This window comes from Odocoileus virginianus, chromosome 3 (assembly GCF_023699985.2).
Source record: "Odocoileus virginianus isolate 20LAN1187 ecotype Illinois chromosome 3, Ovbor_1.2, whole genome shotgun sequence".
NCBI lineage: Eukaryota > Metazoa > Chordata > Mammalia > Artiodactyla > Cervidae > Odocoileus > Odocoileus virginianus.
The window spans coordinates 88,057,880-88,085,555 of NC_069676.1; the positions used below are offsets into that span (position 1 = coordinate 88,057,880).

The 27,676-nt window shown below is 40.6% G+C and overlaps 1 protein-coding gene across 1 annotated transcript in view; it reads right to left on the reverse strand.

Annotated features, from left to right (window-relative positions):
* The window catches only part of KIAA0825 (KIAA0825 ortholog), a 416,094-nt gene that overhangs the window by 214,541 nt on the left and 173,877 nt on the right, over positions 1–27,676 (reverse strand). The window contains 1 exon segment of the mRNA XM_070465821.1: positions 6,593–6,772. Coding sequence (XP_070321922.1) covers positions 6,593–6,772 — 180 coding nt within the window.

Sequence of the window (27,676 nt, forward strand, 5' to 3'; positions counted from 1 at the left end):
AAAATTGACAAACTTTTAGGCAGACTCATCAAGAAAAAAGAGAGAGGGGTCAAAACCAATAAAATCAGAAATGAAAAAGGAGAAGTTATATCTGACATCACAGAAATACAAATGATCCTAAGAGACTACAATTATATACCCATATAATGGACAATCTAGAAGAAAAGGACAAATTACTAGATACGTACAATATCCCAAGACTGAACCAGGAAGAAATAAAAAATATGAACAGACCAATTACCAGCAATGATACTGAATTAGTGATTTAGAAAAACTCTCAACAAACACAAGTCCAGGACCAGACGGCTTCATAGGTGAATGCTACCAAACATTTAGAGACGAGGTAATATCTGTTCTTCTCAATCTATTCCCAAAAATTGTATAGAAGAAGGGATACTTCCAAACTCATTCTGTACACAAGGCCAGCCTCACCCTGATGCTAAAACTAGACAGAGATATCACATAAAAAAGAAAAATCGCAGTCCAATATCATTGATGGATATAGATGCAAAAATCCTCAACAAAATGTCAACAAACTGAATGTGTTGACACTAAAAGGATCATACACAATGCGAAGCTGGATTTATCTGAGCGATACAAGGGTTTTGCAATATCTGCAAACCAGGGACTTCCCTGGTGGTCCAATACTTAAGAATCCATCTTACATGGTAACGATAACCCTATATACAAAAAAAGAAAAAGAGACTCAGATGTATAGAACAGACTTGTGGACTCTGTGGGAGAAGGTGAGGGTGGGATGTTTCAAGAGAACAGCATCGAAACATGTATATCTAGGGTGAAACAGATCACCAGCCCAGGTTGGATGCATGAGACAAGTGCTCAGGCCTGGTGCACTGGGAAGACCCAGAGGGATGGGGTGGAGAGGGAGGTGGGAGGGGGGACTGGGGTGGGGAATACATGTAAATCCATGGCTAATTCATTTCAATGTATGACAAAAACCACTGCAATGTTGTAATTAGCCTCCAACTAATAAAAATAAATGGAAAAAAAAAAAAGAATCCATCCTACAATGCAAGGAACACAAGTTTAACCCCTGGTCAGGGAACTAAGATTCATAAAGCCCACATGCTGCAATTACTGGGGCTGTGGACTCTGGAGGCTGTGGGCCACACCTCAAGAGCCCGGTGCCAAAAGTGCTGAGCCTGCATAGTGCACTTACAAGACCCCACATGATGCAATGAAGAAAATAGTATGATGTAAAAGATCCCACGTGATGTAATGAAGAAAACAGTATGATGTAAAAGATCCCACGTGATGTAATGAAGAAAACAGTATGATGTAAAAGATCCCACGTGATGTAATGAAGAAAACAGTATGATGTAAAAGATCCCACGTGATGTAATGAAGAAAACAGTCTGATATAAAAAGATCCCACATGATGTAATGAAGAAAACAGTATGATATAAAAGATCCCACATGATGTAATGAAGAAAACAGTATGATATAAAAGATCCCATGTGATGTAATGAAGATTCTGCATGCCATAGCTAGGGCCTTACTCAAATAAATTAATTAATTAAAACAGTTCTTTTTTCAAAGAAAAAGAATTCCAGAAAAAAGTGGTAGTAGGGGAGAAAAAGATAAAATATCCTGTGAGAACAGCTGAAAAATTTCCAAATATGATAAAAAACTAAACATTATCAGATATAAGAAGCTCAACAATTCCTAAGCAGAATACAAAAGGAACCAAAACAAAGCACATCATAATTAAATAGCTGCAAAGTAGTGATAAAGAGAACAATCTTAAAACGAACAAAACAAAGAAGACACATTTTATAGCTGGAAGCAAACACTTTAAAACCTAAACTGATTTATCATCAGAAACAAAGCAAGCCATAAAATAGAAACCTGTCTTTAAAGTACTGAGTGAAAAGAAAATGAAAGATAAAAAAAAAAATCTCTGAACCCAAAAGTCTATGTCTGATGAAAAATATTTCAAATATGAAGATAAAGCCTTTTTTTCATGCAACCAAATCAAATCAGATGAATTGATGGCAGAAAAATTTTAGTACATTAAAGGAAATACTTAATGAAGAAGGAAAATGATATCTGTCAGAAACTCAGATCTACACAAGTAAAAGAAGAGTACCAGAAATGATTGATAGATGGACAAATACAAAAGACTTTTTTCCCATTTTTAGCTTCTTTAAGCTATAACTGACTGAAACAAAAGTGAAAACAATAGATTGTAGGGTTCATAACATTAGTAGAAATAAAATGCATGACGACACATGTAAAGAATAGGAAGAGTAAACAGAAATATACTTGTGTAAGATGCTTACATTATATGTAAACTGTGAAGAGTCAAAGACACTCATCACAAGATGTAAACCTTGGAACAACTACCAAAATAAATATAAAATTATATCCAATAAGCCACTAGCAAAGAAAAACTGTAATACTGAAAAATATGCAGTTAATCCAAAGAAGGTCAAAATAGATAGGAACAAAGTTGGGACAAACAGAAAATAAAGAATAATATAGTCATGTAGCTCCAAGCGTCAGAACAGAGAATCCACACTTAGACATGGATTTGATCAATTGTTCACTTGATTTCTGACAAAAACACCAAAGTAATTCAAACTGGGAAAGAATAGTGATTTCTAAAAAAGGATGCTGGGAAAATTGTGTATGTATGTGAAAATGTATGGTGGTGGTTTAGTCGCTAAGTCATGTCCGACTCTTGAGACCCCATGGACTGTAGCCTGGAAGACTTCTCTGTCCATGGGATTCTCCAAATAAGAATACTGGGGTGAGTGCCATGCCCTCCTCCAGGGGATCTTCCTGACCCGGGGATCAAACCTGCATCTCCTGTGGCTCCAGCATTGCAGGTGATTCTTTACCACTGAGCCATCAGGGAAGACCTCTTTAAAACTCAGTAAGACAATCTAATTAGTAAATGAAGAAAAGTTTTAAACAGATATTTTACAAAAGAGTTTTTTCAAATGACTGTTAAAAACATGAAGATGTGTTTGACATCATTAATCACCATGGAATTGTAAATTAAAGTCACAATGAGATAATAGCATATACTCCTTAGAATGATTAAAAGCAAAAAGGCAATTTCAAGTGTTGGTGAGGGCACAGAGCAACCCAAACTCTCTCACGTAACTGGTGGGAAGGTAAAAGGACAAGATTACTTTGAAAAACAGTTTAGTAGTTTCTTATAAAGTTTAACTCACAGCGTGTGCTAAAGACATGTATTTCTCTTAAAAGTAAAAGGGAGTTAAGGAATAGAGCGAAGCATAAAGTAACTTATGCTTTGATATTTTCATTTGCCCAACTAAATATTGTTGACCTACTTTGACAGTACAGGCCTGCAATGATAGCTACCAAGTCTATTTCTTACAGAGTGTATTGGCCTTTGAAATGCCCACATGAGGTACCCAACTTAATTGTTTTTTAAATAATTTTTATCTTTTGTAATCTTTTTTTAAATGGATATTTTCACTCTTGTTTTTCTTCCTAGTTATGTTCATTCTAAGGAGTTATGTATTGCATTTCTAATTATGAAACCAGTTTACATATTTCATTACTGAATTCATCTATTCATAAAGCAAATGTTTCAAAAAGTTTAGTCTAATAGAAAAAAATAAATAACAAGGCCTGTGATCAGAAGTTCCATTTTTCGGTTCTGATTCTATAATTTAATCAGTGAACAATCTCAGGCAAGTCTCTTAACATCTCTGGCTGTGCTTAGTCACTCAGTTATGTCCAACTCTTTTCGACCCCGTGGACTTTAGCCCGCCAGGCTCCGCTGTCCATAGGGATTTCCCAGGCAAGAATACTGGAATGGGTCGCCATGCCCCCCTCCAGGGGATCCTCCCAACCCAGGGATCGCACCCAGGTCTCCTGCATTGAAGACAGGTTCTTTAGCATCTGAGCCACCAGGGAAGCCCAGGAAGACTGGAGTGGTTAGACTGTCCCTTTTCCAGGAGATCTTTCCGACCCAGGAATCAAATCAGGGTCTCCTGCGTTGCAGGCAGATTCTTTACCAGCTGATCTACCAGGGAAGCCCAGCAATAAAATGAGGATACTGCCTCCTTTGTTTTCACCTTTCTACTCCAAAGTGATAAGACTGTGATGTCTTATGTCTAAGCTATACAGAAATCTTAGCGTGTTTCAAGAGGAAGAAAATAAACCGGTTTTTAAGTAATGTACTCCAGTCAATCTGGATAAGTTAATAATATTTATTGAAGCACAGGTCTATTAGTGGTAAAATGCAAATATTGTGGGATTATGATTTTGTGTCTCAGCTATATTTCCTTGAAACCTGTTATTTTTCAAGTCAAACAGAAACCACAGTAAAAGACTTAGTTTTCTTATGAATTAGTGTATCTTATTAGGGATTTTAAGATAACTGTAATTGGTAACAGAAGAATAGGAGACTTACAAAGATTTAAATAGGAGAGAAAAAAAAAGGCACAGTCCCTCATGACCACTGCAATGTCTTAGTTCCTTTCAATTCAATAAAGTCTACATCAGAAATAATGCTCTCTTGTAGCTCAGCTGGTAAAGAATCCACCTGCAATGCAGGAGACCTGGGTTTGATCCCTGGGTTGGGAGGATCCCCTGGAGAAGAGAAAGGCTGCCCACTCCAGTATTAAGGCCTGGAGAATTCCATGGACTGTACAGTCCATGGGGTCACAAAGAGTTGGACACAACTGAGCAACTCTCACTTTCATTTTCACTTTAAACTAGAAGACTGTTTTTTGGATAAAAAGGAAACAGTGAGAGAATACATGAAAACTAGAAAATAAGACTTTAAAAGGAGATAATTTAACGTTGATGCAGAAACAACTTGCCCAAAGGCCAAGTATGTTTCATCACTTTGAAGTTCGGCCCCTTTGAACCCTGGACAAAATCTGATCTCTATGAACATCTGTACTACCTATTCCTATTCCAAGAGACTTTTCTGACCTGGGGAGGAGGGTTTGCTCAATGTGTAGATGGAGAGAATGCGGCAAGGAGCAGTTTTGCTTTCTCAGGCCACCACCTAAAATCCACTGATCTCTTCTAAGTCATTTTCAGTACAGTTTTGTGCTGAGTGTCAGATGGTTGAAGAACTTAAGAACTGAAAGATAAATAATGGTTTGAAGCAAGTGGGTCCCCCACTCTTTATAATCTTATGAGACAATTCAGCTCTTATCCTCACCAGAAACAACTCAAAACAGCAGGTGGTGGAGGAGCTTTCAAGGTTGTTTTTCTTTCAGTTCAATAAAGTCTACATCAGAAATAATGCTCTCTTTTAAACTAGCAGACTGACCATTTGAGGGGTAAAAAGGAAACAGTGAGGAATATATGAAAACTAAAAAATAAGACTTTAAAAGGAGATAATTATCACAGAGTCTTTAAGTGAGAGATTCGAGGTTTTGAAATCATTACATAAAGCTATATATTGCTACTTTGCAGTGATAATGACCAAGAGAAGATGTAACATAATGACTTAAAAATAGTTAAAAGGATAGTCAAGTAATGTCTGGAGGATAGCTAAAAATTACAGGAAGAACCAAACCATGATTATGAGCCAGTTAGGTTTTTGAATACGGATTCTAGTAAGTATTTTATGGAATTGGTGGTTCCAAAACAGTGTATGAGAAAGCATATATGTTGAAAACCAAATGTAAATGATATATATAGTTAATGGACTGACAGGATAACCACTAAATCCTCATCCTTCATTTTCCCAAGACATTAAGTATAGAGACTTAAAGACAGAATATTAAGGATCAAACAATGTGAGAATGTTTACACCTGGTCCTGAAGGTGGGGTAAACCACAAACACTTCCTATTCAGACATGTAACTCATTCTGACTTTACCATCCTCTCAAGCTGTGGGCAGGAGAACAACATAGCTTGAGAAAACATAGTACCCCCAAACAACGACAGGACATACTTAAATGTCTAGAGAGAGCCACTAGGCTCGTCACAATAAATGCCATTTACATACGAAGAAAACTGGCCAGCAGGTTTTTCCATCAGTTTGTTTAATAAAAGCATCTGAGAATCACAAAGTATTTTTTTTTACATTTTACTAATTTCTTACATGTTTAACAGCAAAACATAATCTGTAGTAAATGTTAAATTTTTAATAAAAAAAGAAAATCTGCATAACATAATTTCTACATAATAACATCCCCCCTCAACTTCCCCCTCACCTTGTCCCAAGTGTGTTAAATTTTGATGGAAACTAATGCCCTGATGCTGGGAGGGATTGGGGGCAGGAGGAGAAGGGGACAACAGAGGATGAGATGGTTGGATGGCATCACCGACTTGATGGACATTAGTTTGAATAAACTCTGGGAGTTGGTGACGGACATGGAGGCCTGGCATGCTGCGATTCATGGGGTCGCAAAGAGTCGGACATGACTGAGTGACTGAACTGAACTGAACTGAACTGAAGGGTTAATGATTCCCCAAAGTAGCCTGTATACTGAAAAAAATATAAGATAACCCTTTACAAATAACAGATTAGGCAAAACTGACATCAATAAACTTTAAACAATGTCTTTAAAGATATATTTGAGCATCTATAAAACACTTCTTTTACAAATAGTAACTATCTCATACCTGGAATGTTATATAACAAGTCCCATAATTGTTCCTCTTCCATGTAACTCACAAAGACATTTCCAAATGTTTGTGGAGAGAAAGTGCAGTGGTACAATACTTGAAAGATAGCTTCTATCAAACTGGATCCTTGGTTCAGATTATTTTCTGTATTGGAACCTTGTTCTTGAAAGGTACATTCTTAAAAAGAACAAAAATGATTTAGTAAGGTAGGTATCAATGAATACGATTACATTCCTATTACTAACGCTAGCATAACAGTGTAAAAATGTGTTTGATTATTATTTACATAATAGGAGAAATGCCATATTCTTTCAGATCGAAGGTCCATTCCCCAATTGGGTCCAAACCCAGTATAATTTCTGAGAGAGTCATGGATATTTGTGTGGGGTAAAGTTGTGAGAAGGACCACATGACATCATGTCAAAGGGCAATACTAGCTTATTTTTATGTCAGAATTCTTTATCCTTTTAAATTTTTTTTTCATTTAAAAGTAGCACACATTCATTGTAGAAACTGTAAAAAATTCAGACTAAGAAACTAAGAAAACTAAAAGTGCACCAAATCCTACCAACCAGTGATAGTTACTATATTTGATGCAGTATTTCATTCATATTATATACAAATATGCACTATATATATGTATATATGTGTGTGTGTGTATAACTTGAACGCCAAACAGAATTATTTTATATATTCCTTATTATTGAAAATCAACTTATAACTAGTTGAATCTTTGTATCTCTCCTTGGGATTTTTGTTCTGAACATTATATACCCTTTATTCAGAACATAAATTTCAAAGGAAATTCACAGTTACAGTGTTCTCAGTATTATGCTATCAATTCTACAAATAAATTTATAAATGTTTCTCAAACCCACAGCTTCCTGTCATTTCAGAATGAAGGGTATCTCAGCTTGTTTCTCAATAAAATCAAATAGGAATTGCAACAAAGACAGATTCATTTCATTCACCCTTTTCAGTCCTCCTCTTACTCTATAACCACTCTTCAAGGATCAGTTCCTCTACTATTGCATCTACAGGTTGGACTGAAAAGGTGAAATAATTTCTCTCTTGTTTATATAATTAGCAAGCTTGTTCTGTATCATATGTAAAAGTATTTTTGAGTTAAAGATAATAAGGACTCACAACGCTTCTCATAATTTAAATATATTGAAAAAACACAATCTAGATCATTTTGGAATGAGTACATTTATTTTCTTCCTCATTTGAAAACTCATCACTTCTATAGTTCCTCTTGATAATTTTATTTCTGTGATTTGATTTTCATGATCTAGAGAGTCTTCCCTAGGATTTTTGCTGGAACAATTGATAAAATGGTGTCCTCTTTCATCTGGGTCTGCTAAGCTAGTAGAAAATAGGCGGGAAGTTACTAATGTCCATTTTGGGGAGAACTCCACTGAGAACCCATCACTTCATGGCAAATAGACGGGGAAACAGTGGAAATAGTGGCAGAGTTTATTTTGGGGGGCTCCAAAATCACTGCAGATGGTGATTGCAGCCATGAAATTAAAAGATGCTTACTCCTTGAAAGGAAAATTATGACCAAACTAGACAGCATATTATAAAGCAGAGATATTACTTTGCCAACAAAGGTCCATCTAGTCAAGGCTATGTCTTTTCCAGTAGTCATGTATGGATATGAGAGTTGGACTATAAAGAAAGCTGAGTGCCAAAGAATTGATGCTTTTGAACCGTGGTGTTGGAGAAGATTCTTGAGCGTCCCTTGGACAGCAGGGAGATCCAACCAGTCCATCCTAAAGGATATCAGTCCTGGGTGTTGATTGGAAGGACTGATGCTGAAGCTGAAACTCCAATACTTTGGCCAACTGATGAGAAGAGCTGACTCATTTGAAAAGACCCTGATGCTGGGAAAGATTGAAGGCGGGAGGAGAAGGGGACAACAGAGGATGAGATGGCTGGATGGCATCACCGACTCAATGGACATGAGTTTGAGCAAGCTCTGGGAGTTGGTGATGGTCAGGGAGGCCTGGCGTGCTGCAGTCCATGGGGTTGCAAAAAGTTGGACATGACTGAGCAACTGAACTGAACTGAACTGAACCACTGAGAACCACGCCAATAAAGTAAGTAGAGCCAAGAGATGGCACAGTCTTGATGGGATGACACTGGGTGAAGCCTGGATCCAGCAATGCCTATATACTTACGTTAGCTGAGTTGATAAATTTCCCTTTTTGGTTTAGTTCAGTTCAGTCACTCAGTTGTATCTGACTCTTTGCAAGCCCATGAACTGCAGCACGCCAGGCCTCCCTGTCTATCACCAACTCCCGGAGTCCACCCAAACTCATGTCCTTTGAGTCAGTGATGCCATCCAGCCATCTCATCCTCTGTCGTCCCCTTCTCCTCCTGCCCCCAATCCCTCCCAGCATAAGGGTCTTTTCCAATGAGTCAGCTCTTCGCATCAGGTGGCCAAAGTATTGGAGTTTCAGCTTCAGCCTCAGTCCTTTCAATGAATATTCAGGACTGATCTCCTTTAGGATGGACTGGTGGGATCTCCTTGCAGTCCAAGGAACTCTCAAGAGTCTTCTCCAACACCACAGTTCCAAAGCATCAATTCTTCAGTGCTCAGCTTTCTTTATAGTCCAACTCTCACATCCATACATGACCACTGGAAAAACCATACCCTTGACTAGATGGACCTTTGTTGACAAAATAATGTCTCTGCTTTTTAATATGCTACAACGTTCTGCCCCAGTAAAATTCCCAAGATTTAATCAACCGAATACTCTGTTGGCACTCACTATAATAGATGCTGAGGCCTACGCCTTCCATGAATTCACTGCCTGACTCCAAGTGTATGTGTGTGGGGAGTGGGAATGACAGACAGGTAAAGAGTCATTTCAGCAATGTAAAGATAAGTAGAATGAAAATACATTCTAGTTTGTCTCAGGCAGTCCTGGTTTATGTCTATGGCTCTGGGGTAATTAGTGGTAGCATCCTCTTCCACTCTCAAAAAGGTCCTGGTTTGAATAAGGAATTATTCAATCACCTGAAGTCTAAGTGCTTTAAATATAAGACACTGGAAACAGAGGGTGGTGCCTTACATTGGGAAGGGAACATGGAGAAGTCACAGAGAAGATCATGTCTCAGCAGAGTCTTTAAGGGGGAGTAGCAATTTACTGGCATGACAAGGTTGAGGTGGGGAAGGTACTTTCCAAGAAGACTGGAGAGTTGGTGCAGTGGTGAGAAGACAGGTAGCTGTTGGCAGGGTGGCATGGCTGAAGTGTGAATGGTGGGAGGGACAGGGAGGCAAAATTGGACAATCAACACAGCCTGAAAAATCTAAGGCCCCATGATTCACACAGTGACAATGCAGATGGAGAAAGGGAGATGGATATGAGGAATATTATAATAAAAATAATGAGTTGCATTACCATTGTTGCTATTACCATCTAAATGTGTCAAGATATGTCAATGGATATTTTTTATTTCGGTTTTCCCTTGCCTTGAAGAAAGTAGTCTATTTCTGTTTACTTGCCTCAGGGATTTTTGCTATTTGGAAAGCACAGACTGAAGTCAGTTTCCCTCCTAGATTTAAAAAAACAAAACAAAACAAAACAAAGAATGAAAGAAACAAAGAAAAGCTAAATTCATTGAATAATTATTAGTTTGAACTCAATGAAAAAAGGTACTTTTTATGACCCAAAGTATTGGTACGGCCGGATGATACGAAAGTGGAATAATTATGTGTCTGGCAGGGGCCAGGGGTAACGGTCAGGAGAGAGGGGACCTCTCACACTGGAGAGTGATGTCTCAGGCTGCCAGGATTTCGCTGGATGGCAGTTCACAGCGAGGCTTGTCTGGGGGAGGCAAGGAGGGACTCCGGATCCTTGACATGGGTTCTCAGTCTCATCAAAGATTTCAAACCACACCTGACTGTTGTGCTTGGCAGGAGTGCTTGGAGAGGAAATAAAAAAACATACCTGTGCAGTAACCAGAGTGACCAGATAATTGAAGATTGATACTGTCTCACGGGGACTTCTTTACCCCCCTGGGGTAAAGCTGGGAGCTCTAAGAAGAGCTACAGTTAAAAGTCCTACCAGCCAGGCAGTTGGGGCTCAGAATCTTCATAAAATTGATTTGAAGACAAAAAGTGACTTGGATATTCCTCGTGTATCTGAGTTTATGAATTGAGATTTATACCAACTCCATAAAATCAGAGTTACTACCTACAAGGTACACTATGCTGCACATCACACGAGCTACCTCATGTCTAATTTCATCCTCATAATACTCCTGATAAGCCTCCTGATGAAGGCGAAAGAGGGGAGGGGAAAAGCTGGCTTAAAACTCAACATTCAAAAAGCAGATCATGGCATCCGGCTCCTTCACTTCACGGCAAAAAGAAGGGGAAAAGTGGAAGCAGTGACAGATTGTCTTGGGCTCCAAAATCACTGTGGATGGTGACTGCAGCCATGAAATTAAGAGACACTTGGCTCCTTGGAAGAAAAGCTAAGAAAAACCTAGACAGTGTATTAAAAAGCAGAGATATCACCTTGCCAACAAAGGTCTGTGTAGTCAAAGCTATGGCTTTTCCAGCAGTCAAGTGCAGACAGGCCTTTCCTGGTGGCTCAGACGGTAAAGAATCCGCCTGCAATGTGGGAGACCTGGGTTCGATCCCTGGGTTGGGAATATCCCCTGGAGAAGGGAATGGCTACCTACTCTAGTTTTCTTGCCTGGAGAATTCCATGGACAGAGGAGCCTGGCGGGCTACAGTCCATGGGGTCACAAACAGTCAGACATGACTGAGCAACTTTTGCTTGTACAGATATGACAGCTGGACCAGAAAGAAGGCTGAGCAGAGAAGAATTGATGCTTTCGAATTGTGGTGTTGGAGAAGACTCTTGAGCGTCCCTTGGGCAGCAAGGAGATCAAACCAGTCAATCTTAAAGGAAATCAACCCTGAATATTTATTGGAAGGACTGATGCTGAAACTGAAGCACCACCTGATGTGAAGAGCCAATTTACTGGAAAAAGAGCCCAATGTTGGGAAAGATTGAGGGCAAGAGGAGAAGACGGCGACAGAGGATGAGATGGTTGGATGGCATCACTGCCTCAATGGACATGAGTTTGAGCACACTCCAGGAGATAGTGAAGGACAGGGAAGCCTGTCGTGCTGCAGTCCATGGGGTTGCAAAGAGTCGGACATGACTTGGTGACTGAACAACAGTGGGAGTTGGGGGAGGGGGGTCCCTTAAAATCTTGGCCTAAGCCTTCTTCCAGCCTCACAGCTTTACACCTGGCTTAGGAAGTCTGTTATCCTTTCATTTCAAAGATCCTTTTTATGTACAAGTTGCCAATTCTCCATCTCTGACTCTGATCTTTCTCTTTCATGCTCCTTGCTGTGTTTCCTATTTTTGTCAAGGACACCACTATTGTCTGTTCATCCCCAGGCTCAATGCCTTAGCAATTTTATCCCTTCTCTAAATTGTTAGATGTAATAAAATAACTGTGTCCTTGCCCCCATCCCCCTTTCCATAATGTATCAAAGGTTGATTTGTTCTTCCATTGAGTCCCTTCTTCTCTGTTTCTAATGTGGAGCAGAATTTCCTACCCTAATATGTGTCTCTTTTACATATTAATTATTTTAAGCTGATTAGTTTTTAAGAAACAGCATACAAGGCAAAAACTCTGAAAACCAAGTAGGAGTTACCCTTAGGAAGAAACAATCGATTCACAAGGGAAATCTTCATTTGTTAAGGGAGTCTTCCTTGTTGTACCTGGAAGAGGAGAATGACCAACTCTCTAGAAACTCTTATCAATGGAAAGGCACTGACTTAAACCTGGATAATGACCTTACCCTTATCAACTTTGCTTCTGCTGGTAACCTCCCTAAACTAACTCTCCCCACCCTCAACGTCCTCATTTATCTTTAGCTGAGGGGTCTGTAGCTGAAGGTGGTATCAAATCTGCCTGCAGTGCAGGAGACCCAGGTTCAATCCCTGGGTCAGGAAGCTCTCCTGGAGAAGGAAATGGCAACCCACTCCAGTATTCTTGCCTGGAAAACCCCACAGACAGAGAAGCCTAGCAGGATACAGTCCATGGGTTTGCAAGAGTTGGACATGACTTAGCAACTAAACCACTAAGGGCGGTATTTAACCTGAGAGTTTTGGCCATTTTTAACCTCTCTAGGTGGCTCAGCTGGTAAAGAATCTGCCTGCAGTGCAGGAGACATGGGTTTGATCTCTGGGTCAGGAAGATCCCCTGGAGAAGGAAATGGCAATCCACTCCAGTAGTCTTGCCTGGAGAATCTCAGGGACAAAGGAGCCTGGTGGGCTACAGTCCATGGGGTTGCAAAGAGTTGGATACAACTGAGCGACTAACGTTAACTTTGGCCATTTAGGCGAGTTACTCAGTTCTTCCGGGTGAGCGGGCGGATGTGGGTGTGTTCGTCACTCAGTCATGTCTGACGCTCTGTGACTCCATGGGACTATAGCCTGCCAGGGTCCTCTGTCTATGGAATTTTCCAGGTGGGAATACAGGAGTGAGTTGCCATTTCCTTCTCCAGGGGATCTTTCCAACCCAGGGATTGAACCAGAGTCTCCCGCGTTCCTGTATTGGCAGGCAGACTCTACTACTGGGCCACCTGGGAAGCCTGTCTCCATGTGTACGTGTTATCAACCTTTGGTTTGTCTCCTGTTGCTCTCCAGTTTACTTCCTGGGCTTGCCAGAAGAATGGAGAAGGGTAGAGGCAAGTGCCTTCCCCCCTGATAGGGGAGACAAGGCAGGGTTGGGTTGGCTCGTGCGGCCCGTCTGACTACAGAGGGTGCATTCTGGCCCGAGCCCCCTCTGTTAAGTCCCCTCTGTTAAGGCTGTACCGCAGCAAGGGAGTCCTGTGGTTTTTGGCTCTGTTGGTGACTGGGGGTGGAGAGTGGAAAGCTGGGACCTTTGGAGGGATAAAGGCACCAGCTCAATCGTGGAGTCGTGTTGGCAAGTCACATATTTGAAAGCGTATGCTCTGACCCAGGTTTTGCCAATAATAAAGCTGCTCTTTCGAATTCTGTCTGCCTTCTCCTTTACCTATCAAATGGTTTCTATATTACATAAACAAATAAAAGATTTGGAAACAGATTGTCTTTTCACTAACACTGAAGGGCCCTTTCCACTGCAGACATTATTTTAAACTCCTTGTGAGAAGTGAACTTGTTAGTGCTTCAAAGGAAGGGTGGTGTCAGGAGAGGAACTCGACCACCAACCCATCAGGAGACTGTGTTTACTGCTACCAAAGATTTACACATTCATGGTGCCCCAGCACTTTGCTTTCCAAGACTGCTTAATTTTTACTTTCCACAAGAATGTTGTTAATGACAAGCTCCTGCTGAGTCACTAAATGGATTTGGCAGTAATGCAGGGAGAGAGTGTGCCATGAGCTTGGGATTGGATTTACCAGACACTCAGGAGCATCCCCAACCAAGGGAAAAGACTCACATTAGACATAGGGTTGAGCCAGAAAGCGCACGAACAGAAAATGCAGCGTATAAAACAAGGACCCCAAACCTACGACACCAGGCCAATAAATTAACACCACAGAAAAAGGGGGCGGAGCACCACATGAACTTTGTCTTAGGGAAGCACTAGATTCGAATGTCACAGCCTAGATCACTATGAAAATTAACAGCAATAAAACTGAATAACTGAGTGAAGTTGCTCGGTCATGTCCAACTCCTTGCGACCCCATGGACTGTAGCCCACTAGGCTCCTCCGTCCATGGGATTTTTCAGGCAAGAACACTGGAGTGGGGTGCCATTGCCTTCTCCAAAAACTGGAAAAGGTCTTGTTTTAAAATGAGCTTTGAAAATCTTACAGTTTGTTGTATAAAAGGCTAACAATAGATATAAAGACCTCTGTTGGGCTGCACCCCACAGGTCTACAAGGCCTGTACTTGCCCAGCTTCACGGCCGAAGAGCCAGGAGTCAGAGACAGAAACATCAATGGTTTAATGCAGCGGTCCTAACCTTTTTGGCACCAGGGACTGGTAAAGAAGCATCACTTGCTCTTCCACTGCTCCCCTCCTGCTGAGCTGCCTGGTTCCTAACAGTATGCAGCCTTGGTACTGGTCTGTGGTCTGGGGGGTTGGGGACCCCTGGTTTAATGGATGGGAGAACTTATATGTCTGAAGCAAGGTCCTGGATTGACCCCTCACCACGTGCAGCAGGCTGTGGGCATGATGTGGCGGCAGTCTTGTCTTCTAGTGAGAAGGGAGAAATTGCCCGTTGTTGGGGAATTGGCGTTAGGTGGGCTCGTTAGTTACCAGGGAAACCAGTAAAGGGGGCCCCTTATCACTCCCTCAACAAGAACAACCTGCAGCTGGAGCCCAGGGCAAGTGAGTAGGAAGGTCAGTCCTGAGCATAGGGTTTAGGTGAAGCAGGCACTGGCTGGGCAGGGGAAGAAAACACAGAACAAGAGAGCAGCCATCTTGAGTGGCCTGACCCACAACCTGTCAATTACATATAAGCTTTCAATAAACATGACTTGTTACTACCCCCACCCTGCCCACATACAATTTCACATTTATCTGTGAGCCTCATAAAAAATCCATTTTCTTTTTAATAAACGAAGAAACTAAGTCTTAAAGAGGCTGACACTTAATGAAATAGAGGAGTAAAAAGTGTTTTAAAAATAATCAAGAAAATAGCTACATTCAATAAAGATTTATGACTGAGCAACTGATTCTAGTTCCTTGAAACCCGATAACCTGTACCTGGCAAACAAAGGCAATTGTGTATGTTGAAAAATTAGTGTGTATTATTACATATTAGTAAACATAGATAGGCAGTTTCAAACAGTTCTGTCTGTACTGACCTGTATCTACTGAAGTCCTTCCTTATGCTCTTTAGAAGGTAGGATTTTCCACAGTGCATTTTGTGGGATGTTAATGGGTAGCACATATGTTCTGGGAAGTGTTGGCTCCAACAATAGTAAACACTTTTGTTTTCTGCAGGATTTTTCACAGCCTTTAATTATTCATGAGCTCTGTGACTCTCTAAGAGGGTATTTTAGTATATACGTGGTGTTGCTAAGCATTTTTGACCATGAAACCCTTTTCTAGTATTGCATCTAGCGAGAGTGCTATTCAAAAAAACTGAATCTAGGAATTATGCTTGCAAAGAATCTCTTACATTAACTCCAAGCCCTTTAGGTTTGCAAATCAAAGTGAGCAGCTTGAATGGAAAAGGAACAGGTAAAAGAACAAAGGGCTATTCTGCATAAGAACATTCTCAACTGGAAAAGAAATTACACAGCAGGTTATCAAAGTTGTATTTAATTTTAATTCAAACAAATCATTTGTGGAGCAAAGAGAAATTTTGCTTTAGCAGTAGGCCTTGGCAAGACTAACAAGCACAGCCAAAATAGGTTTTTAAAACTTTGACTTTTACCCTACAGATTAATACCAAGTTCTAACTGATTAAGAAACATAATGAGGTCATATGGTTGGCAGCCACCTTACATGGAGCTCAGTTATTTGGTGAACAAATACTTGTGGAGTGAAAGAATAAAAAGCCTTCCAGCATCTGTGACAATGGTGACCTAGCTTCCTTTTGAATCCTTTCAGGAGTAGGATATCCACCACCATTCAAGGCAGCTGACCTTCTACTGCTTTGGACAGCTCAAGTTACCAAACTGCTTTTCGCATTTAAAAAAACAGAGAGCACTTATTAGAAAGGACCACAGAAATCTAGGCTAGTCTCTTTAGGTGAACAGAGAACAGACACACAGTTGTAAACAACATCCTCAGTTGTCATTATGGATGACCGTTCGGCATTTTGGCTGACAGGCAAAACCCATTTCCTTTTAACTTATTCCCAATCGTGTCTACTTGCGAAACTGAATTGTGTAGTTTTTTTTCTTTTTTTTTTTAACATGATGATGTAAAATAGTTGAATGCACTTATCCTGACTCCTCTAGTTTTTTTATCCTCCAAGCTACACATACCCAATTTATTCAAGCAAGGTATGGCTCGGTTTTTACTTCACATCACTTTGGACTCTTCAGCGGGCATTTGCCACTTAAGCAGTTTGTGCCAAGGAAAGACCATTAAGCACGGGTGGACTATGGGTCCAAATCCTGCAACTGGCAGACTTAAGGATGAAGAAGAGAGTATCGGGCTTCACCTGTGCTCCTGAATAAGCACAAAGCCCAGAGATAAAGCTGTTAATATTTCAAAGGGAAATGCCCTCTATAAGGCAGCCACCGTGGCGATCTGTCCAGCAGGAATGCCACTCAGACCAGGGGAGAGAAGGTAAAGGCACCATGCCAGGTCTACAAACCACAGCCTTGTCTAACTCAATGAAACTATGAGCCATGCTGTGTGGGGCCACCCAAGATGGACAGGTCATGGTGGAGAGTTCTGACAAAACGTGGTCCACTGGAGAAGGGAATGGCAAACCACTTCACTATTCTTGCCTTGAGAACCCCATGAACAGTATGAAAAGGCAAAAAGATGGGACACTGAAAGATGAGCTCCCCAGGTTGCTAGGTGCCCAATATGCTACTGGAGAAGAGTGGAGATATAACCTCAAAAGAATGAAGAGGCAGAGCCAAAGCGAAAACATTACCTCGTTGTGCATGTGACTGATGACGGAAGTAAAGTCCGATGCTGCAAAAAACAATATTGCATAGGAACCTGGAATGCTAGGTCCATGAATCAAGGTAAATTGGAAGTGGTCAAACAGGAGATGGCAAGAGTGAACATCAACATTTTAGGAATCGGTGAACTACAATGGACTGGAATGGGCGAATTTAATTCAGATAACCATTGAATCTGCTACTGTGCCCAAAAATCCCTTAGAAGAAATGGAACAGCTCTCATAGTCAACAAAAGAGTCCAAAACAAAGTCCTTGGGGGCAATATCAAAAATGACAAAATGATCTGTTTGTTTCCAATGCAAACCATTCAATATAACATAAATCCAAGTCTATGCCCCTACCACTAAAGCAGAAAAGCTGAAGTTGAATGGTTCTATGAAGACCTACAAGACCTTCTAGAACTAACTAAAAAAAAAATAAGATGTCCTTTTAACCAGAGGTGACTGGAATGCAAAGGTAGGAAATCAAGAGATACCTGGAGTAATAGCAGAGTTTGGCTTTGGAGTACAAAATGAAGCAGGGCAAAGGCTAACAGTTTTGCCAAGAGAACACACTAGTCATAGTAAACACCCTTTCCCAACAGCACAAGAGATGACTCTACACTTGGACATCACCAGATGGTCAGTACCAAAATCAGATTGATTATATTCTTTGCAGCTGAAGAAGGAGAAGCACTATAGAGTCAGCAAAAACAACACCAGGAGCTGACTGTGGCTCAGATCATGAACTCCTTATGGCAAAATTGAGACTGAAATTGAAGAAAGTGGAGAAAACCACTAGACCATTCAGGTATGACCCAAATCAAATCCCTTACGATTATACAGTGGTAGTGACAAATAGATTCAAGGGATTAGATCTGATAGACAGACTGCCTAAAGAACTATGGATGGAGGTTCATGACATTGTAAAGAGGCAGGGATCAAGACCATCGACAAGAAAAAGAAATTCAAAAAGGCAAAATGGCTGTCTGAGGAGGCCTTACAAATAGCTGAGAAAAGAAGAGAAGCGAAAGGCAAAGGAGAAGAGGAAAGATATACCCATTTGAATGCAGAGTTCCAAAGAATAGCAAAGAGAGATAAGAAAGCCTTCCTCAGTGATCAATGCAAAGAAATAGAGGAAAATAATAATATGGGAAAGACTAGAGATCTCTTCAAAAAATACCAAGGGAAGAGATACCAAGAGAATATTTCGTGCAAAGATGGGTACAATAAAGGACAGATGTGGTATGAACCTAATGGAAGCAGAAGATATTAAGAGGTGGCAAGAATACACAGAAGGAAGGAAAAGAAAGGAAAGTTAGTCACATAGTCGAGTCAGACTCTACAAAAAAGATCTTCATGACCCAGATAATCATGATGGTGTGGTCACTCACCTAGAGTCAGACATGTTGGAATGAGAAGTCAAGTGGGCCTTAGGAAGCATCACGATGGACAAAGCCAGTGGAGGTGATGGAATTCCAGTTGAGCTATTTCAAATCCTAAACAATGATGCTGTGAAAGTGCTGCACTCATAATGCCAGCAAATTTGGAAAACTCAGCAGTGACCACAGGACTGGAAAAGTTCAGTTTTCATTCCAATCCCAAGAAAGGCAATGCCAAAGAATGCTCAAACTACCACACAATTGCACTCATCTCACATGCTAGTAAAGTAATGCTCAAAATTCTCCAAGCCAGTCTTCAACAGTATGTGAACTGTGAACTTCCAGATGTTCAAGGTGGATTTGGAAAAGGCAGAGGAACCAGAGATCAAGTTGCCAACATCCATTGGATCATCAAAAAAGCAAGGGAGTTCCAGAAAAACATCTACTTTGGCATTATTGACTATAAAAAAGCCTTTGACTTTGTGGATCACAATGAACTGTGGAAAATTCTTCAAGAGATGGGAATACTAGACCACCTGACCTGCCTCTTGAGAAATCTGTATGCAGGTCAAGAAGCAACAGTTTGAACTGGACATGGAACAACATACTGGTTCCAAATTGGGAAAGGAGTATGTCAAGGCTGTATTTTGTCACCTTGCTTATTTAACTTATATGCAGAATATATCATGGAAAATGTTGAGCTGGATGAAGCAAAGCTGGAATCAAGATTCCTGGCAGAAATATCAGCAACCTCAGATATGCAGATGACACCACCCTTATGGCAGAAAGCAAAGAAGAACTAAAGAGCATCTTGATGAAACTGAAAAGAGGAGCATGAAAAAGTTGGCTTAAAGCTCAACATTCAGAAAACTAAGATTGTGGCATCCGGTCCCATCACTTTATGGCAAATAGATGGGAAAAGAATAAAACAGTGACAGATTTTATTTTCTTGGGCTCCCAAATCACTGTAGATGGTGAATGCAGTCATGAAATTGAAAGACATTTGCTCCTTGGAAGAAAAGCTATGACCAACCTAGACAACTTATTAAAAAGCAGTGTCATTACTTTGCCAACAAAGGTCCATCTAGTCAAAGCTATGGTTTTTCCAGTAGTCATGTATGGATGTGAGAGTTGGAGTTAAGAAAAGCTGAGCGCCAAAGAATTGATGCTTTTGAACTGTGGTGTTGGAGAAGACTCTCAAGAGTCCCTTGGACAGCAAGGAGATCCAACCAGTCCATCCTAAAGGAGATCAGTCCTGGGTGTTCATTGGAAGGACTGGTGCTAAAGCTGAAACTCCAATACTTTGGCCATCTGATGTGAAGAACTGACTCATTAGAAAAGACCCTGATCCTGGAAAAGATTGAAGGTGGGAGGAGAAGGGGATGACGGAGGATGAGATGGTTGGATGGCATCACTGACTCAATGGACATGAGTTTGAGTAAGCTCCGGGAGTTGGTGATGGATAGGGAGGCCTGGCGTGCTGCAGTCCGTGGGGTTGCAAAGAGTCAGACATGACTGAGTGACGAACTGAACTGAGCTCTATGTGCGGGTCCTCTCGCCAAACGACCACTTTGCAAACAATGAGTGCCTGAGTGGTCCACAATATTCTAGCACAAGGTTTGGCAACTACAGCCCGGGGCACATGACCAGCCTGATGTCTGTTTCAGGAAGGCCCAGAGCCAAGAACAGCTTTTACTTTTGTAAATGGTTGAAAAAGAATCAAAAGTAGAATGTGATTTGTGACACAAAATTTATGTAAAATTCAAATTTCAGTGTCCATAAAAAAAAGTTAATGGAGTATTGGTGATGGGGTTCAAGAATGCTACATCAAAAGAAGGCACTTTGGAATACTTAGTATTTTAAGTTAAAGGAGTTAAGAAAAGAGCAGAAGCAGGAAGGTCACTCTGATTCCCCCCTGCTCTTCTCCTTGAAACATGTCATAAAAGGCTCACATCTCTGGTATAACTCCCCGCCCTATACCAGGAGGACAGGTGCATCCTTATCTCTGAAGTCGAAAGGACACTGAGAAGAATCCTGGCAAATAAGCCTTGGTAAGTTTCCCCCAGTTTTCTTACAGTTACCTCACATTACTTGACCTATTTCTCCACAACTATCCATTCTTCATTAAACCTAGTCTAATGACATTTACTGTTTCTCTGGGTCTTTACTTCCTTAAGAAGGCTCCTGTGTCATGTAAAACTTACATTAAATCAATGTGTATGCTTTTCTCCTGTTACTCTATCTTTGTTAGTTTAATTTTCAAACCCAGCCAGTGACCCTAAAAGGGTTGAGGAAAACTTTCCTCTCCTGCAGTCATGTCATTTGCTCATGTATGGTCCTGTTATAATGGTAGAGTTTGGTCGGTGTGATGGAGACTGTCGTTGTTCAGTCGCTCGGTCGTGTCTGACTCTTTGTGACCCCATGGACTGCAGCACTCCAGGCCTCCCTGTCCATCATCAACTCCTGAAGCCTGCACAAACCCATGTCCATTGAGTCAGTGATGCCATCCAACCATCTCATCCTCTGTCGTCCCAGTTTCCTCCTGTCTTTGATCTTTCCCAGCATCAGGGTCTTTTCTAATGAGTCAGTTCTTCGTATCAGGTGGCCAAAGTATTGGAGCTTCAGCATCAGTCTTTCCAATGAATATTCAGGACTGATTTCCTTTAGAGCTGACTGGTTTGATCTCCGTGCAGATAGAGACTATGGCCCACAAAGCCCTCAACCTATGGTCCATCTGGCCCTCATAGAAAACTTGGCTGACTTCTATTCTAGAATGCTGGAAGAAAGCATACATACATTCTAAACATCTGATACTACATAAAGACAGCTTCCATCTACTCCCAAGTAACTCACAAGCAAAAGCAGGTGTTAGCTCTTCAAGCAGCCTTTCCTTATCACCCAATCTCTTATCAGTCACTCTGCTTTAGAAAAGCACCTCATGGTACTTAATAGCAGTTGAACTTATCTAATTTACATATATTTTTTACTTTATAAGGTCTGCCCTCCCCATGTTTCCCCAGAAATTAATTGCCCAGAATATGAAGCTGACATGACATATCATGTTTACCAATGTATCTCTAGCTGAGTGCCTTGTACTTAGACAATATGCATTAAATTTTAGTTGAATAGAGAATTGTTTATCAAATCAAGCGAGCCAAATACTTTTAGAAATTAATTCAGAAGAGTATTATTTCTTATTTCTAGGAACAAATGTCTCCACAAAGTCTCATCTTTTCAATTTAGAATTCATTTAAAAACAATAGATACACTTTCATGAAATAATATCTCTTCATTTTTCTAACAAGTAACATTTAAACATCAAGGGGGCAATTTGCTCAATTTCTCTGTATCTAAGTTTCCTCATTTGTAAAATGGCCCTAATAACTCAAGGGTCATAAATGAAATAATATGTTAAATCACTCTGAGTTGTTGGGGAAAAGATGCTACATAAAGTCAAGATAATAGTATCACTTGTAATATAATGCCCAATCATTTACATGGTAACACTAGAAACACATTAAGCACTAAAGAAAAAGCATGTTCCTATAAATATATTAGACATTTTCTAGGTGCCAGGAAGAGATGGAACGTACAGTATTTCAGCCACTGTCAAGCTAGATTAGATCTGATTCTGGGTAGGTAAAACATCATCGTAAAATTCATATCACCAATTTCCTAAGCTACATGAAATGTTTTCAAGAAGTGCTATAATATATAAAACTTGGGAATAACTCTTTGGCCCAGTTCTCATCTTCACACCCATGAGATGCTAGAGCAACATCCTTTAGGCCAAACATGTCAAAGGGGAAACCCACCTCTAGGAGACACTTCAAGTTACACTTGGACAGAAGGGAGAGTTACAGAGAAGCTGAGGGAGAGACCACTGCGTGGAAAGCATATGTTAATAGACAGTGTAAAAGAAGAAAAGAATCTAATAGAAATTAAGTACCTATTAGGTATCAAAAAATGGTGCTTTATGTTGATTTACTTTTTTAAAGCTCAAAATACACACATAGGTCATCATCCCCATTTAGAAATGGGGAAACTGAAGTTTAGACAGATCACAACGCTCATGAATGAAGTAAAATTTTTTCCGGGAAATTCCATTCATTCACAAATACGGGCTCAATACCAGTCTCAATGTTGAGAACCAGGCCAAGCACTGGGAACAATGATGAGATGTTCCTGCCCTTCTGAAGGTTGCACTGGCAGACAAATACATTAAATACACAACTATGTCAACTAACCTTTCACTTTAAGTTGTGAGAAGTGTTCCAAAAGGAATTATTGTGGGACCTTATGGAATGATCAAAGATGACTTCCTAGGAAATATCATGACATTGAAGCAAAAAGGTGATTATCAGTTGCAGGAAAATGAAAGAGAAGAAGATTCTGGGCACACAAAAATAATATTTCAAAGGTGTAGTAGCAGGAAAGAACTTGGAATATGGGCCACTGAAAGGTCACTTCTGCTGGAGCAGCTGCCTCTTTCCTCAAGATACTTCTAAGGGACAGCATGATGTTATAAATACACAAATCTAAGATGTGCAACCTAGACCAGAATATGCATGTTAAACTGGCAAAGAGCTGGACAAGATGCTGGGGAGGTCATCTCCAGGACACAAAGGACACTGCCTGTGTGTAAAAGATTAGGGTCCATGCTCTACAAGCGGGCTTTCCTGGTGGCTCACGGTTAAACAATCCACCTGCAATGCAGGAGATGCAGGAGACACAGGGTTGATCGCTGGGTTGGGAAGACGCCCTAGAAAAGGAAATGGCAACCCTTTTCCAGTATTCTTGCCTGGAAAATCCTATGGCCAGAGGAGCCTGGCGGGCTACAGTCCATGGGGTCGCAAAAGAGTCAGACATGATTTAGGACTATGCAACATCATTTACAAACACCTCTATAAGTAGTGGTCAGTCACTAAAGGTTTTTAGCAGAGAAGAAGTGACATAATTAAACCTGTATTCAAATAAGAACAAACTTTCTGACTACTGTGAACGTTCTGATAAAATGGATTATAAATAATCTTAAGTAAATTATGTCTTTTTAAAAACATAATGCATCGGAAAGATAAATCATATACCCAAATTTTTTGCCAACTATAGCAATAGATACCATAAAAGATGGCATTGCTTCTCAAAAGGGGGTCCAGGGACCAGCAGCATCAAGAGCAGTATTACCTGGCAGCTTGTTAGAAATGCAGAATCCCAGGCACCCCCACACAAGACTTACTGAATCAAAATCTGCAGTTTTAAACAGCTCCCCAGGTGATGGTTTTTCACTGCAAAGTTCAGAAGCCTTGCTTTACGTTATCATTCCCTACAGCCACCCTACCCTCATGCAGACTCAGCACAGACCCTAGATGATAACTGTCTCTGGGACCTGAATAATTCCATAGGGACCACTGATATTCTAGGCTAATCTGTCATCATTGGTGGATAGGAGCCTTGGTTGGAAAGACTAAGACAAAAAATACAAATATAACTCCATTGTTCTAAGTAAGAATATGGTACAAATCCAGGAAAGAAAAAAAAAATTGAAAAAGTGAGAATACAGACGTCACTAGCAAAAGTAGCCAAAGACACAGAAGTCAGGTGTGCTAAGGGTACCAAGAGGGAGTATTTTAGTTTTGGTTACTTCCTGCCAAGACAGTTATAAAATGGCACTTTAGTCACACTTATAAAGTGAAACACACACACACACATGATGTACAACAAAATACAAAGCTTCTGCTATAGTAGTCCTATTATGCAAAAGACCAACAAAATAGAGAATTTGAATTGATTTGGGCTTCCCAGGTGGCTCAGATGGTAAAGAATCCACCTGCACTGCAAGAGACCCGTGTTTCCTCTCTGCATTGAGAAGATCCCCAGAAGGGAATGGCTCAGGTCAGTTGCACAGTCGTTTCCGACTCATTGCGACCCCATGGCACGCCAGGTCTCCCTGTCCATCACCAACTCCCAGAGTCTACTCAAACTCATGTCCATCAAGTAGGTGAGACCATCCCACCATCTCATCCTCTGTCATCCCCTTCTTTTCCCGCCTTCAATCTTTCCCAGCACTGGGGCCTTTTCCAAAGAGTCAGTTCTTCGCATCAGATGGCCAAAGTATTGGAGTGTCAGCTTCAGCATCAGTCCTTCCAATGAACATTCAGGTCTGATTTCCTTTAGGGTGGACTGGTTTAATCTCCTTGCAGTCCAAGGGACTCTCACAATTCTTCTCCAACACCACAGTTCAAAAGCATCAATTCTGCAGTACTCAGCTTTCTTTATAGTCCAACTCTCACACCCATACATGACTATTGGAAAAACCACAGCTTCGACCAAACAGACCTTTGATGGCAAAGTAATGACACTGCTTTTTAATAAGTTGTCTAGGTTGGTCATAGTTTTTCTTTCAAGGAGCATGCATCTTTTAATTTCACGGCTGCATTCACTATCTGCAGTGATTTTGGAGCCCAAGAAAATAAAGTATCTCACTGCTTCCTTTGTTTCCTCATCTATTTGCCATGAAGTGATGGGACCAGATGCCATGATCTTAGTTTTCTGAATGCTGAGTTTTAAGCCAGCTTTTTCACACTCCTCTTTCACTTTCATCAAGAGACTCTTTAAGACACAGATGTATTGAAATCTTTTAGGCTCTGTGGGAGAGGGCGAGGGCGGAATGATATAGGAGAATGGCTTTGAAACATGTATATTATCATATGTGAAACAAATTGCCAGTCCAGGTTCAATGCATGAAACAGGGTGTTTGGGGCTGGTGCACTGGGATGACCCAGAGGGATGGGATGGGGAGGGAGGTGGGAAGGGGGTTCAGGATGGGGAACACATGTACACCCTTGGCAGATTCAAGTCAATGTATGGCAAAACCAATACAATGTTGTAAAGTAAAATAAATAAATAAATAAATTAGAAAAAAAGAGGCTCTTTAGTTCTTCTTCACTTTCTGCCCTAAAGGGTGGTGTCACCTGCATATCTGAGGTTACTGACATTTCTCCCAGCAATCTTGATTGCAGCTTTTTTCATCAAGCCCAGCATTTCACATGATGGACTCTGCATAGAAGTTAAATAAGCAGGGTGACAAAATACAGCCTTGACATACTCCTTTCCCAATTTGGAACCAGTATGTTGTTCCATTTCCAGTTCTAACTGTTTCTTCTGGACCTGCATACAGATTTCTCAAGAGGCAGGTCAGGTGGTCTGATATTCCCATGTCTTTAAGAACTTTCCACAGTTTATTGTGATCCACACAGTCAGAGAATTTGGTGTAATCAATAAAGCAGAAGTAGATATTTTTCTGGAACTCTCTTGCTTTTTTGATGATCCAACGGATGTTGGCAATTTGATCTCTGGTTCCTCTGCCTTTTCCAAATCCACCTTGAACATCTGGAAGTTCACAGTTCATGTACTGTTGAATCCTGGCTTGGAGAATTTTGAGCATTACTTTACTAGCATGTGAGATGAGTGCAATTGTGTGGTAGTTTGAGCATTCCTTGGCGTTACCTTTCTTGGGATTGGAATGAAAACTGACCTTTTCCAGTCCTCTGGCCACTGCTGAGTTTTCCAAATTTGCTGGCATATTGAGTGTAGCACTTTCACAGCATCATTGTTTAGGATTTGAAATAGTTCAACTGGAATTCCATCACCTCCACTAGGTTTCTTTGTAGTGATGCTTTCTAAGGCCCACTTGACTTCTCATTCCAGGATGTCTTGCTCTAGGTGAATGATCACACCATCATGGTTATATGGGTCATGAAGATCATTTTTGTATAGTTCTTCTGTGTATACGCTCCAGTATTCCTTCCTTGATAATTCCATGGAAGAGGAGTCTGGCAGACAACAGTCCATGGAGTCACAACGAGTAGAAAATGACTGAGCGACTAATACTTGCATTCATTTTAAGTCAACCAACCCTTTGCAGAGGTAGCAGTGATTTCTCTAGAACTTTCTGTAGATCTATTCCTTGATTACCTTTAGGCACTGTTACATGGTTGAAAAATACAGAATGTACTAGCAACATTATCCACGACAGAGGTTCCTGATAGCTTTCATGAACTGAGCCTCTCTGCAATTTTGTAAGCTTTCTGTGGCTCTGCTGTAATCCCCTGCGGCGTGGTGGGTTGAAAGCACAGTCTCTGAACACCAACTGTCTGCCTCAAATCCTGCTTTGCCAATTACAAGGTGTGTGACTTGGACAAACGACTTGATTTCTGTCTCATTTTCTGCATCTATAAAATGGAGATGATAATTGTACCTGCCACACAGAGTTGTTTTGAGTATTCAGTGAGTGAATACTTAGAGGCAGTGTTTGGAACATATTAAAAAATTATGTATTTGCTAGTGTGTTGTGGTTGTTATATTACAAATGAAAATCACCAGAAGCCAAGAAATTTCACTGAGAATCATTCTTGGGGCACTAGGCAAAGGAAAGAAGGTCAGTCACACTTCATTCAAATGTCACTAGCAGGAAAAGGCCAACTGCTAACAACTGGGAAATTGCCAGATATTTGTTCCTTTGATGTCACAAGTCAGACACTGGTTAAGGCCATGTGGCCTCAGTGAGGTAATGCCAAAACAATTGCCTTGGGTTTTTAGCATCAATAATCCAAAATAGTGTCTTACAAATTTAAAATCTTCTATAAACATTAGTAGTTGAGAGGTTTCTTCCTTCAAATTTAGAATGCCCCATCTTAAAATAAAACTAACAAACATAACCTTTGCATGTCCACTGAACCTTAGCCAAGCTTCTTAGAAGCTTGTGACCTATGAAACACATATTATAAATTAAAATTTTGCTATTCATTTATTTATTAAATTTTACTATTTTCTGATAGTGAGTTGTATCTCATATTACAAGAAAGTTATTTCTGTATATATTCTGCTGATTCTTTTTAAAAGAAATAGAAATTCTGATAAGTCATTTTCACAGTTCAGTTCAGTGGCTCCGCTGTGTGCAACTCTTTGCAACCCCATTGACTGCAAGCTTCCCTGTCCATCAGTAACTCCTGGGGCTTGCTCAAACTCAATTCCATCAAATTGGTGATGCCATCCAACCATCTCATCCTCTGTCATCCCCTTCTCCTTCTGCCTTCAGT